The sequence below is a fragment of the Notolabrus celidotus genome, chromosome 10 (assembly GCF_009762535.1).
Source record: "Notolabrus celidotus isolate fNotCel1 chromosome 10, fNotCel1.pri, whole genome shotgun sequence".
NCBI lineage: Eukaryota > Metazoa > Chordata > Actinopteri > Labriformes > Labridae > Notolabrus > Notolabrus celidotus.
The window spans coordinates 36,210,469-36,224,453 of NC_048281.1; the positions used below are offsets into that span (position 1 = coordinate 36,210,469).

General features: G+C 45.7%; 1 protein-coding gene across 1 annotated transcript in view; it reads right to left on the bottom strand.

Moving 5' to 3' along the window:
* plcl1 (phospholipase C like 1) overlaps positions 1–13,383 on the bottom strand; it is a 33,139-nt gene extending 19,756 nt beyond the window's left edge. The window contains exons 1-6 of the mRNA XM_034693220.1: positions 13,312–13,383; positions 12,946–13,233; positions 12,581–12,868; positions 9,539–9,930; positions 5,816–6,938; positions 4,069–4,245 (exon numbers count right to left, since the gene is read on the bottom strand). Of these exons, the coding sequence (XP_034549111.1) occupies positions 4,069–4,245; positions 5,816–6,938; positions 9,539–9,930; positions 12,581–12,868; positions 12,946–13,233; positions 13,312–13,368 (2,325 nt within the window). The 5' untranslated portion in view covers positions 13,369–13,383. The remainder of the gene's footprint in view (positions 1–4,068; positions 4,246–5,815; positions 6,939–9,538; positions 9,931–12,580; positions 12,869–12,945; positions 13,234–13,311) is intronic.
* Positions 13,384–13,985: the final 602 nt, after the last annotated feature.

Sequence of the window (13,985 nt, forward strand, 5' to 3'; positions counted from 1 at the left end):
AGCATGATGGAGGATAACTACAGAGGCTCTGCAGTTTAGCTGCATGTCGCGCTTCTTTTGCAAACAACTCCACCAGAAACTTGCAACATGTGCAGCGCTAATGTTTCCATGGATGGCAGTCACACTGAAAAATATAATGGAAGCCCAAAGGAGGAAGTTTACGTCAGCTGTAGCCGACTGCAGAGAAGGAAGAAACCTTCTATTAATGGATTCAAAGTGTGAAAACACGGACAGGTTATTGGATTTAATTGTTCTGGATCCTTGAAATGAAGGGATTCCAGCCTCTGGTTTAGCACTTGGAACTCAGGTACAGTTCACCATCAAGTCAGAAAAGCCTGAAGTTGCCAAAACATGATTCTATCCTCACATTAAAGGTGACATATCACGCTTTTTTCATCAACATATATTGGTCTAAGAGGTCCCCAAAACATGTCTTTAAAGTTTATGCTCAAAAAAACACTTTGAAATCAGATTTTGTTCTGCCTGAAAAACCCTCTTCTTCAGCCCTCCTCAGAACAGTCTGTTTTCTCTCTGACCACGCCCCCTCAGGAAGTGGGTGTGGCCTCGGCTGTCCAGCACGTTGATCTAATGTTTACATGTTGGCTGAATATACACGGCTGCTCACAGACCCGCGTTACTTCAACCCTCTGAATCAGATCCAGAATCTGATCCTGACGGAGAGGCGCCTGCAGCAGGACCTTTCTGAACCATTGGTCACAGATTTAGTGTTTCTTGTTGTTTTATTTGTCAGCATGTCGACGTGTGTCTTGGTACACAGCTACCAACATGTAGCTATGTGGCTATGCTAACTAGCGCTAGCACTTTTCCATGAAAACTAAAAATCATCCACTAGATCTTCAAATCTGCAGACGTGGGGAGTAAAACCGACCTTTGTGTTTATTAAGACAGCCTACAACTAGCATGCCTCCCTCCTAAGCTCCTTGTTAGCACACGTGTGCAGGGAATGAAAAACGGAGGAGGGGTTGAGTTGTATTTTATACAGTCTATGGGCTGAACAAGCTCCGAGCTCTGACTTCCTGTTACAGACCGGATGGCGTTGTGACGTATGAAAAACACTGAAAACTGAAACGGCTGGTTTCAGCACACATTTACAGAAAGGTGGAGAAATCAGAACAGGGGCAGAATGGAGTCTTTGACTTTGAGGGGGGTTTGTAGACAGGGACACAGATTTCAGGGAGAGAACCATTAAGAAGTCAATTCTGCATGATATGTCACCTTTAAGGAATAGAGATTGTTAAATTGATACCAGGATCGGATCGGCTAGTATCTGTATCGGCAGATACCAAAGCCCAGGTATCCATATCAGGACCTAAAAAGTAGGATCGGTGCATCCCTAGTCTTGATGTGAGAACCTGCAGAATATGATTTGAGAACTTGTGGATCAAATATCTGAACTTGTATGTTTCATTTTCACTTAGATTGAGCTGAATTTGAAGTTACAGAAGAAAAATAACTACAAGGGAGCTTGTGGAAAAAATACAACGGTGTTCTGAATGTGAAGTCACACAAACAAATATTCACACGTGTGTAGATTGATCTTCACAACCACGACTCTGTGATTTCAACCTCTCGAACCGGTCCCTGTAACTTCACTTAGTGCTTTCGTGCATTTCAAAGAGATGAATCTGCACGCTTGACTTTTGCAACACTTCTTGCAATAACGTGTTGCGAAACAAAATTGCACTTGTAGCTGTGAGGAGGGGGGGCGGTGGTAGGGCGGTGGTACGGGGGTGAGAGGTTGAAGGTGCATCAAACCTCACTTTGGATCCATCAACGAGCCGATGTAATTACTGTGAACTGCTCCTTTAAATTACAGGTATTACACGTCTCCTCTGCTGTCTGTCTGAGGAGCATTATATCTCACACACACCCACGCACACACATGACGGAGGGAACACGCCACATCAGGTATGACAGGTTGTCATTACGGCTCCGTCACAGGATCACGAGGCGTGTTCATGAGAGCGGCTCGTTTAGATCCCGATGACGGACAGTTAAGAGTCAGAGCTCCACGTTCATGCAGGTGCAGAGCGGACGCACACCTCTCCAGGATCACTCCATCCTCTCTCTTTCTTCATTAACATTAATCTGCAGCACGCTGTCATGCACATCAGAGGGAGCGCCCTGCAGGAACAGCTGATCCTGTTCTGTTTGCAGTGAATTCATCTCTACCTTTCTGTTTTGATCTCCTGTCTTTAAAGAAATCATCGTCTTGACTCTCCTCTCTAAAGCAGAGACGTGTGTTTGTTAGGATACAGGAAACAGGATCCCTGAGACGAGCTGTCGTGCGGTTATGTAAATATCTGCGATGCTTTAGCTTTAGACTAATTATTATAAACAACAGGACTTAATGCAACCTTTTAAGCCTTTAATGGAAGCAGAAATATGCAGTTTTGTGCGCATTAGGAAAAACAGAGTCCTAAATAACGTCTGGGTTAGATAAACACGGACATGTCTGACCTTTTAAGCTCATTTGGAGAGATTTATATTCATATTTAAGGTTATTTATGGAATAACAGCATATAGATGAGCTGTATGAGAGTCTCCTCCTCGTCCATTAGGAACTTATTCTCTTCTTTTAAAGAGGATGAGAAGAATAAAGGCTCGACCCAAATCCATTAACCAACGACGGATTCTTCCTTATATTGATTTCTAAATGCTGAGTCATGCTTCTGTTTAGAAGAAGAGGGCTTAGTCATGCTTCCTCATGCTTGTGAACAGGCCGACACATCCTGACACAGTAGGTGGAGGTATGCAGAGAAGAAGAACTGCAGACCAGAGAGTCAAGATGGCGTCACCAGTGTGGATGTTTTCACCGTTTCAGAGGAGAACGTGAGAACGAGGACTTCAGCAGCTCATATCTGTTCCAGTATCCTGAGTCTCCTCTGCAGACTCTACCTGCCCGGTTTGATGTGATCTCTACACACACTCACAGTCTGATCCCTCTGATCCAGCTGTGATGCACTGCTCACTGATCCAACCATCTTTCAACCAGAGACCCGAGAACCTCTGTTAATATGTTTGTGAATGTGTGGAGAATCTTGTGACTGAAGCAGAGCACAACTCCTGTCCAAGCATCGGCGTCACATGACCACTGGAGCGTGACTTCATTGGCCAGCTGTTGGGTTTGATGTGAGACGATCTATCAGCTGCTTATGCTAATTATTCTGCATCTTGCATTTAATTTGTATACATTGAAATTTTTTGCATTGAATTTTTGACTCACTTTGTGAACATTGAAAAATAAAAGTGAAAAACACTTGTTGAAAATTTGAAGACTTAAACTCAATGACAAAAAAATTCAGATACATAATTTAAATGCAAAAACATTCAGTGCTAGGAAGTCAAATGCTTAAAAAATTCAAAATCTGAAACTGATTTACTTCCATATGATCCACAACAACATCAGGGACACGAGTCTGACCACAGACGGATGTCTGACGTTAGTCCAGAGAGGATCCAACAGCAAAGGTCTGACAGTTTCGACCTCTGACTCCAAAGAAGATCAGAACTTCAAGAAAACATGATGGTTTACTGAAGAAGACTTGAAACTCAAGACTGAGACCTTAAAGAGGAAACAGCTGAGAAGAAGGACCATTTACTCCCAAGTTAAAGGAGAGTCTGACTTCTGTTTGTAACTTGTGCAGTCTCCCCCTAGTGGTCATTTTTAAAACACAGCTCATAACCAAGACTTTTTAGGGGCGCTCATGAGAGCTGCAGAAACTATCAGCAGTAGTTTCATGATATTATGATAAAATGAACTCATGAGGTAAATAAGACTGTCAGCCATCAGACCAGCAGCAGCTCACCTGTGAAAGTCTGTCCTATCTAAAGCCGAGTCCGTCCACAGCAGCCAGAGTTCAGCTGAAACCCTGACCTTTGGCTGTGTGTCAGCTTCTCTCTCCTCCTCTTACTCTTTCTGTCTATCTGCAGCTCCCTCCGTCCGTCCGTTAGAGGAAAAACATGCCCCAGAAATAATCTTCAAAACAAACAGAGCAGCATCTTTTCCCCCAAACAGACGCAGCACGACGCTGTGAGGTGTCTCACCTGAAACTCAAAGGTCTCGTCAAACAGCGGGTCGTCCTGGTTCTGAGCAGCGGTGCGTGTTCTCTGCTCGGCGCAGTCCGCGGGAACGCCGTGCAGCTCCAGAACCACGTACGGGTCGATGACCTCCCCCTTCGCCCCGGATCCCTGAGGCTTTGGCAGGTTGTGAGCACTGATCACCTGAGAGGAGGAGATTTAAGAGGAAAGAAAATGAACTCATACTCACAATCAAAACATGAAGAGACTGAGGGCTGAGCTCACCAAAGACTGAGGATGGAGCTGTGATTGGAAGGATTACACCATGAGGTTTTCCACTGTTATCACTGTTTTCCTTTTGTTTTCAAGTGGCTTTTATTTTGAAATGACACTTCAGGCTGAGCTGTGATTGTGTGGTTGTCCAATATTAATCTGAACTATAATGAGTATAATGGAAACTGGGATTTTTCCCCTAATCTCACATTGAAAATTTCTAAAATGATCACTATTTTTTCAGATTTCAAGAGGCTTTTATTTTGGAATGACACATCAGATCCAGCTGTTATTGGCTGGATCACACCATTAGGGTCTCCACTGTTAGTCTGAACTATAATGAGTCGATGGAAACTGGGATTATTTCCCTAATCTCACATTTAATCTATCAGAATTCATCGCTAAAATGCTAAATTCGTAATGGCTTTTATTTTGAAATGACACATTAGATCTATCTGTAATTGGCAGAGTTACCTAATGAGGTTGTCCACTGTTAATCTGAACTAAAATAAGAAAATGGAAACTTGCATTTTATTCTTAATCTCACATTGAAAATATCCAAAATCATCACTAATATGCTAAATTTCCAATGGCTTTTATTTTGAAATGACACATCAGTCCAGCTGTGATTGGTAGAATCCCATTCTGTTGTTGTCCACTATTAGTTTGAACTAAAATTAGAAAATGGAAACTGTTTTTTTTTTCTTAATCTCTTATTGAATTTATCCAAAATCAGCACTAATGTGCTTAATTCTTAATGGCTTTTATTTTGAAATAACACATCTGATCCAGCTGTGATTGGCTGGATTACACAATAAGGTGATCCACTATTAGTCTCAACTCCAATGAGCCAGCAGAAGCTGAGAATTATTTCCCTATTCTCATATTAAAAAATTCAAGAGTTATTGCTACTTTTTTAGATTTCAAGTTGCTTTTATTTTGAAATTACCCATCAGATTTAACTGCGATTGGTGGGATCACATTGTGTTGTTGTCCACTATTAGTCTGAACTAAAATGAATCAGTGGAAACTGGGATTACTTTCCCTGATTTCACATTGAACATTTCCAGAAATGATCTCTATTTTTTAAATTTCAAGGGGCTTTTATTTTGCAATGTCATCCTTTAGAAACCAGAGCTGTGTGCGTGGGTGTTTTTTGGTAGAATACATATATATGGAGGAAAAATGTCCCCTCTGTGTGGAAACAACCTCGGGCATAAAAAGTCAGACTCCAAAACAAAAACACGATCAGCCAAAGAGAAATGATCCGAGGTATCAATAAGAGGAATCAGGATCAAAGTTTAAAGAGTTATCGGCTGGATTTAAAACTCTGTGAATCCTTGTGAAACTAAAATCCATCATTATTATAAAGAGAGGTTTAATAAAGACCAGATCAGATACTTTAAGTTTGTTTGAATAATCATGTTTCAGATCTGTCACCAACCCGTCTGATCTTTGTGGATTCATGCTGTGATCTAATAAAACACTGAAGCGTCCTCACCTTGATCCTCAGAGTCTGAGCCGGGACGCCCGGCACGCAGCCCTGAGTGTGAGCGCTGAAATACGACACCTCGTCCCTCATCACGGCCGGTCTGAGGACGTAACCACACCCTGCGTTCTGAGAGAACCGTCCTCTGTGCAGGTCCAGCATGGCGCCGGGGGTCTGCTGGTTCAAGGCCACGAGCTGGACCCCTCCCTTCCAGTACCCCTGTGGGTTCGGGTTACTGGAGTCCAGACGCACTGAGCTGGGCCGTACCCGGGTCAGAGTGCGCTTTGTGAACATTACAAGGTCCTCCGGGCTCTCTGTGGTGAGTCGCCCGGCCTCGCCCTCCCCCAGCGAGCACAGAGTCCAGTAAGGCAGCTCGGGGACCGGCGTGCCGGGCGAGGAGGGGCTGCTGGGCGGGGACTGCTGCTGCGCCTGCTTGTGACTCGCTCTCTGGGCGTAGAAGTTGCGGCTTCCAGTGCGAGCAATCGCCACCAGGTCAGAGAGGTCTTTATGGAGGCGGAGCTTCCTGGGCTGAGAGGGCGGAGGCACCACTAAGACCACGCCCAGTTCTTCCTCACCTGGGATGGTCATCCTCCGACCAGCCAGCGGCCCGCCTCCTCCGATCTCCTCGTCCTCCTCGGAGACCTCCCCGTCCGACCCGTCCTGGTCCGGCGGGAGTTTCTTCCCCACGATGAGGATGCGTCCTTTCAGCTGCTCGGGGGAGGGTAAAGTCGTGGCCCGCCCCCCCAGGCTGACAGGAAGTGCCTCCGGCGTGTAAAGACGCGTGCCGAACACTTTCCTGAGGTGCTGCGCCATCGTACGCTGCTGCCCCGGAGAGCAGCGCTGACACAGGTAGATCAGGAGCGGGTACTGCGAGGTCAGGAAGGCGTACTTGTTCACCACCTCCAGAGCTGAGCGGATGGTGACGGGGGCGTGGTGATGGTGGTGATGATGGTGGTGATGATGATGGCGAGGGATGTCCGGCCCGTAGTCCACCCCGAGGAGAGGCTCGCCCTCGGGGCCGTCCGTCACTCCCAGCTCCACGCAGCGACAGCCGGACTGCAGAGCTTTAATCAGACCTCCCAGATCCGCCCTGCCGTGGACCTGATCGTCCAGCAGGTAGGAGCGGTACGACGTGCTGAGAGACAGAACACAACCCTCAGATATCAGCCGTCAGAGAAGAATCATTCTAATAACAGACACTGAAGATTTAAAGACATACTGATGATTAACTCTCAAACACTGCCAACAGTTTGAAGAAGCGTATGTCGTGTTTAAAATCAAACATTACTCCAGGTTTGATTCAGCGGCGGACGCAGAGAGCAGTGAGTAAGACGAACCATCTGTCAGAGGACGCTGACAGCTGCTCAAAGAAAACAGAAATATTAAGAGAATAAATCAGAGAGTCGGCTTCCTGTGAGGGTTTTACTTTAAAGAAGATAAAGAGTGTCAGAGAGAGGAAGCTGTGGGACTGTTATTGTCTACATGAGACATAAAGATCATTCATGTTCCTTAGTTAGAGTCTGATTGATCTCTTTAACTGCAGCTCTTCTAAAGTTAACAATCCTGCAGAGCTCATACAGACTAAAGACCCTGGATGTTTGTACTCATGGTGTCATGTCAGTTCATGCAGACAGTTCTTCTAATCGAACATCATTTCTTTTATAGTTTGAAGTGAGATCATTTTCCTGGAAGATATAAACCAGTGATAACCTGGTAAATATGGATCGAGCTGCCCCCTTATGTTAGATCGTTCCTGACATTACCAAATTTTAAATCACGTCCTAACAAGGACCAACAAAGTAGACCACATCCCTCCAGTTCTTAGATCTCTACACTGGCTTCCTGTCTGTCAGAGAATAGACTTTAAAATCCTGCTGATGGTTTATAAAGACCTGAATGGTTTAGGCTGATCTGCTACTACTGTATGAACCACCTGGACCTCTGAGGTCCTCAGGTCCTGGTCTGCTTTCAGTCCCTAGAGTCAGAAGGAAACATGGTGAAGCAGCGTTTAGTCATTATGCTCCACATATCTGGAACACACTCCCTGAAAGCTGCAGGTCTGCTCCAACTCTCACCTCTTTAAATCAAAGATTAAGACTTTTTTATTTACCACTGCCTTCCTATCTTAGATTATTTTAACTCTCTTTAAATTAACATTCAAATGTACTTTTAACATATTTCTAATTTTCCTTTTCTTTTCTGTTTTATTATATTTGTTGTTTTAATTGTGTTCTTTTATGCCTGTCTGAATGTCTCCAATGTTTTTAATGTGTTAATGTAAAGCACATTGAGTTGCCCTCCTGTATGAAATGCTCTATACAAATAAAGCTGCCTTGCCTTAAAACTTATTCTTACTCCTTGGCTTTTTAAGCCTCTGGTAACCCAAATCAACAAAAGCTTTCTATGATATTCATAATCAGAAGTACTTACTATATTATACATCTGAAAAATGTAGAACCAAACTTTATTCAATTTTTCAAATATTCTCAGTCAAGTTTTTGATAACATTCTAACGCTAGGTTAAAGTGGGCGGGGTTAACTTGGATAAATACCTGAGTCAAGCCCACACATATTCAACAACACTACAGGGGCAGCAGTAGCTCAGTCCATAGGGGCTTGGCTTGGCAACCAGAGGGTCGCTGGTTCGAGTCCCAGCATGGACAAACTTTGACAAGTGGCTGGAGCAAGGCATCGAACCCCCAGCTGCTTGAGGTGCGTTGGTTGATGGCAGCATCCTCACTCTGACATCTCTCCCTAAGTGCATGTGTGTGCATTAAATTGTATGTATATACAACAAACTGTATGTGTAGCATGACTGAAAAAAAATAACAAGTGGAAAAATTGAATCTCCCCCCTGGGGATTAATAAAGTACGTTTCTTTCTTCTTCTCTCTTTACTCCGTCTCCTAACGTCTGAGAGAACTCCTCTCTTCGCCCTGTTAGCTGTTAGCTTGTTTGATAATCACTGCCTGTAATCTGTCTGTATAGCTGTCTCTCTGCTCTTTGCACCGCTGTGCTCGTGTGTCCCTGTCTTCACATCCACCGCTGAAGACGACCGCTTGTTGTCATTCTTCTATTTCCCTAACTGCGGTGGATTTAGGGAAACTTAAAGTTTCTGCTCATTTCCCAGGACCGGTTCACTAACTTTGATTATTTGTATGTGTCTTATTATGATTCTTTTCTTTTATTTCATTAATAGCTTTGCATTTTTAAAGAGGTAGTGTCTGAGCTACTTAAAAAAAGTACTTGCAATTGTTTTAAAACATGAAAGCATCTCAGAACAGTATGAATGTGTTGTTAAAGTATCTGTGACTATTTTAACTGTGTATTAATTGTATTGCTGCAGGGCACCCCTGAAAAAGACCTCGGTCTCAGTGGGTCCTCCCTGCTAAATAAAGGATAGATAAAACTAATAATAATAACACGCTCTGAGTCCTCATAGTTCCCTGTAGACAAGCAAGCAGAAAACCTAGCAGGACTGGAAACAGGCGATCTGTTGGGCATAGAAATCACACTGCGAAGTGTTGTACAGAGATGCAGAGTCAACACAGAAGGATAAACCTTTTAGGCTTTAGGCTCCAATAACTGTTTTGTTACATGATCTTTCTGCACTTTGGTGCAACCTGCAACTTATCACTGTCTCGTATTCTGCAGCTGGAGCCTTTAATTCTGCTTTGACTCAATCTTTTTCATGCTCTAACTCAGTGGCTCTGATTTCCTAATAGTCCTCTCTCACCTGATGTAGTAGTGGGACAGAGGCATGTTCATGTCCTGACACACTCCCAGGTGCTCGGGGTCGAGCAGCTGACACTCCGGAGACTGCAGGTACCGGGCGAATCCGTCCAGTCCCAGCAGCCCTCTCTCCTTCCCATGAGCGGACGGCTCGTAGCGCCTCAGCAGCTCCCAGCAGCCCTCTGTGGTCGCCAGAGAAAGACCCTGCTCCGTCTCCAGGAAGAGGCGGAGGTCCTGCGGGTCCAGGCACTCTCGGTCCTTCGACAGCTGGACCAGTAAGAAGTACACGTCCGGCCGGGTGCAGAGCTCGCAGTACGCTTCCTGGAACTCCTCACGGGTCACGTGGGAGGTCAGCTTCTCCTTACTGCGCTGGATCTCTTTGAAGCGGAGACGCACCTGAGGACGGGAAACAGAGGAACAAGGTGAGACTGGAAACATGAGAGGGAACGACAGAGGTGTGTAGACGTTTAAAGTCCTGTCAGAGTATTCTTCCTGCAGTGAGGCATGATCATATGTGGACGAGGGGTGAAATCAAGGTTATTAAAGGTCATGTTCTAAAGCTCTGCAGTCTGTGATCATGCATATGAGTACTGTCCAATGGTCCAGGAAATGTTGGTTTTACACAGATGTTTCACTCTGGCGTAGTATTCATCTGTTTCTAGGGAGTCTCAGCTTCACTGTAAATAGCAGGTTACAGAGCCCTTACTCTGACGTACTATTCATCTGTTTTTGGTGAATCCAACAACAATGGCGCCACAGGAACCATTTAGTTCCTGGAGGAGTAGTTCCTGGGGCTAAAAGTCTCAACTCTACTGACTCACTTCAGGAGACAGCCTCTAGTGGCCGCTGTAGGAACTGCAGTTTGTTTCATTCCAGCGTTGCCTTAATATCTCACCTAAAGGTTGCCGCTCGGCTCGGTCTGACAGAGAGTAGACGAGGTTTCAGGATTAGTCCGCTCTGATTCAGTGAGGCAGAAACGTCTTGATTAAACTTCTGTAACCTTTTTCCATAAAGGATATTAAAGTGACCCAAATGAATCGAACGACACAAAGTATGACTCTCTTCTTGAATCTACCTCCCTATCTTTCACGTCTTTGTTTCGGTCTGCTTCCTCCTTTTCTTCTCCTCTCTCCTCTCTGATGCCACCTCAGTGAAAATATGTCTGAGCTCCTGCAGGTAGTCGGCAGTCGGCTCACCTCTCGGAGCTTACGCAGACTTCTGAGCTCTCTTTGTGTCTGCGTGCAGCTCAGACGGCAGCTAGTGCAGGAGGAGGAGGAGAGTGGGAGAAGTGTCTGACCCGTGTGAGACGGTACATCAGACGGCCGAGCCAACGCGAGCAAAGAGCCGCCTGTCACCAGGAATTCAAACGTGCTGCTCCAAACACAGGAAGAAACGCACCTGCTCGCTCTGAGGTGAATACAGACTCAGAGTCGTCTGCTGTTTTGACACGCCGCCGCCGCCGTCGTGATGTGTATCTTTGCCTTCTGTCAGTCTGTGGTGAATGTTTTGAGTGTTGATGATTCGAGACAGCTGGGTCCCTTTGCTTTAGCTGTGTCAATATTTTTCTCTTAGAGTGGTGCTTCAGGAAGTATTTGGATCCTAATATGTGGACCAAATAACTCTGTAACGGCTGCAAAATAACTCTGTGATAGAGAAATGTAAATATTATAAGTCTCAGAGCGACACAGAGAAACTAGTCCATGTATTTGTTGCCTTTATCAGGCTGCAGAGACCTAATAAGTCTCTAAAGACTCATCAGCTGGTCCAAAACGATGCAGCTCAAGTCCTGAGCACATGAAATCTAGTCTAGAATTAAAATCCTCCTTCTGACCTCCAAAGCTCTTAATGCTCAGACACCTTCATATCTTAAAGAGCTCATAGTGCCCTATTACCCCTCTAGAACTCTACGCTCCCAACATGCAGGCCTGCTCCTCGTACCTAAAGTCTCTAAAAGTAGTATGGGAGGTAGAGCCTTCAGTTATCAGGCCCCTCTCCTTTGGAATCATCCACCAGTCAGGGTCCGGGAGGCAGACACCCTCTCTACTTTTAAGAGTAGGCTTCAAACTTTCCTTTTTGATAAAGCTTATAGTTAGAGCTGGATCAGGCTTGGACCAGGTCTTAGTTCTGCTGCTATAGGCTTAGACTGACACACTGGGATCCTGTCTTTCCCTCTCTCTCCTCTCTCTGCCTGTCTCTCACTTTAACTCTTCCTGTCCCATTAAAGTTACTAACCATAGACCTTTCTGGAGTCCCTGAGCTCCCTTGTCTCGTAGGTTCCTCTGGATCTCTGCTGTAGATTCCTTTTTTGGGGTCTGTTATTCATCCTTTCTTTCTTTCTTTCTTTCTTTCTTTCTTTCTTTCTTTCTTTCTCTCTTTCTTTCTTTACTTCTTTCTCGTCTTTCGTTTCATTCATTTTTCCTTTAATTCCTTCTTTTTATTTCCTTCCTTCCTTCCTTCTTTCTTTCATTTCTCCCTTCCTTCTTTCATTTCTTTTTCCTCTCATTCCTTCCTTTCTTGCTTTCTTTCCTTTCATTCCTTCCATCCTGCTTCTTTCTATGTTTCCTCCTCCTTAATGTCTCCTTTCCTCATCCCGTCCTTTCCTTCTATCCTTTCCTTCTCCATTTCTTCTCCTCTTTTTCTTTCTTCTGGTCTCCCTCTCTTCTCTCTTTTCTTAGACCTTTCTGGAGTCCCTGAGCTCCCTTGTCTCGTAGGTTCCTCTGGATCTCTGCTGCTGTGGACGTGGTCCAGACTCCAGCTGCTACAACTACTACTATCCGTCTCCCCACTATCATCTCTCTCTCTCTCTTCATCTCCCTCTATCCCTCTCTCCAACACGGTCTCAGCAGATGTGTGTCTAACATGAGTCTGGTCCTGCTGGAGGTTTCTGCCTGTTAAAGGAAGTTTGTCCTTGCCACTGTAACTTGCTAAATGCTGCAAAGTGCTCTGCTCATGGTGGATTAAGATGAGATCAGACTGAGTCCAGTCTGGAAGAGGGGACTGGATCTGATCCGGTCTTTGTTAATAATAGAACATCACGTCTCCTCACCTTAGCCTCCTTGATTCCAGGGTTCAGTTTACAGATCGTAGAGACGGCCACGTCCTCAGACACGATGCCGTTTCCAGATTCATCCACCTCGGCGAACTCTGCTTCGAGCCACTCGCTCCTCATCTTGCTCCCCAGGCTTCCATCTACAGCCAAACCTCCTTCACCCAGGAGTCCTCCTCCTCCTCCTCCTCCAGCTCCTCCAATCACAGAGGGGTGGGCCAGCAGGTAGCGGAGCCCTGTCACCCAGATGTTGGCCACGTCTGCTGACAACGCAACCAAGTCCAGAGACTGTGGAGAGGAAACATGTAAGTACAAAGCTCTGATTAAAATCTGTGAGTGTTGAGGATCAGACTGAGCGTCAGTACCTGGTACTCGTCTCCGTGTATGATGGAGAACGCCGCCTCCTCAGCCAGGTGTTCAGACAGCGGTCCGTTATGCAGGAAGGTCTCGGTGCTCTTCCCCGTGCGGACCTCTCGGACGCTGGAGACGTCGAGTCGAGCTCGGTCTCCGTCCTTCTTGGACGGCTCCCAGCGCAGGCAGCTCAGGTCCGAGTCCAGCGTGTAGAACCGGCAGTACACCCTCGAGCTGGGCCGGATCTTCTTCAGCTCGCAGCCGCCCTGCATGAACGCCAAGCAGTCTGCGGCACTGCTCACCTGGGAGAGAGAATCAGCTTGAGTTCACTTAAACACGTCTGACAGATTTCATTCTAAAGATCTGAGACTGTGACCCACCTTCTTCTCTGACGGCATGCTGCTGAAGGACACCGTCTTCTTTCTGCCTCCGCCCATCTTCTGCACCGAGGGATCCTGGGAAAACACAAAGACAGAGAGGTCAGAACGGGATCGAGTGTCCAGCATCCACAAGTCCAGTTCATTTCTTACAATAGGTGCATTTGGACCAAGAGTTCCAGGGTCTTTTAGCCCCCAGAACTACTTTCCCCTGAACTAAAAGGTTCCTGGTCCCCCATTGTTGTCTGTGTTTTGACCGCGGGCTGAAGTCCCGGGTAGATTGTGTAAATCAGGCCAGTGACATATGGAGGAAAAAAGTAAATGCACTACACCACCAGACCAGTAGAGGGCAGTAACACAAAGAGGAATGCCATTCATCACAGATGACCCCATAGAAGCAGACGGACAGGCAGGTATCATTATGAGCAACACAACAGTTAGCCTGTTAGCATGAAGAGACTCAGCTGGTCTGTTTTAGATGGTGCTATATTTCATCACAGATGGATTCACTGAATCAACACGTGAGAGGAGATAAGCGCGAGTAGCAAAGACGTTTCAACACGGCTTTAAAATCCTTTTGAACTCAAAAAGCCGTGATCGCAGAGATCGGCCGGTGTTTTGGTTTAAACAGCGACCCTGTTAACTGGAGACTCTCAGCCGGATGCATCCCTCATAAA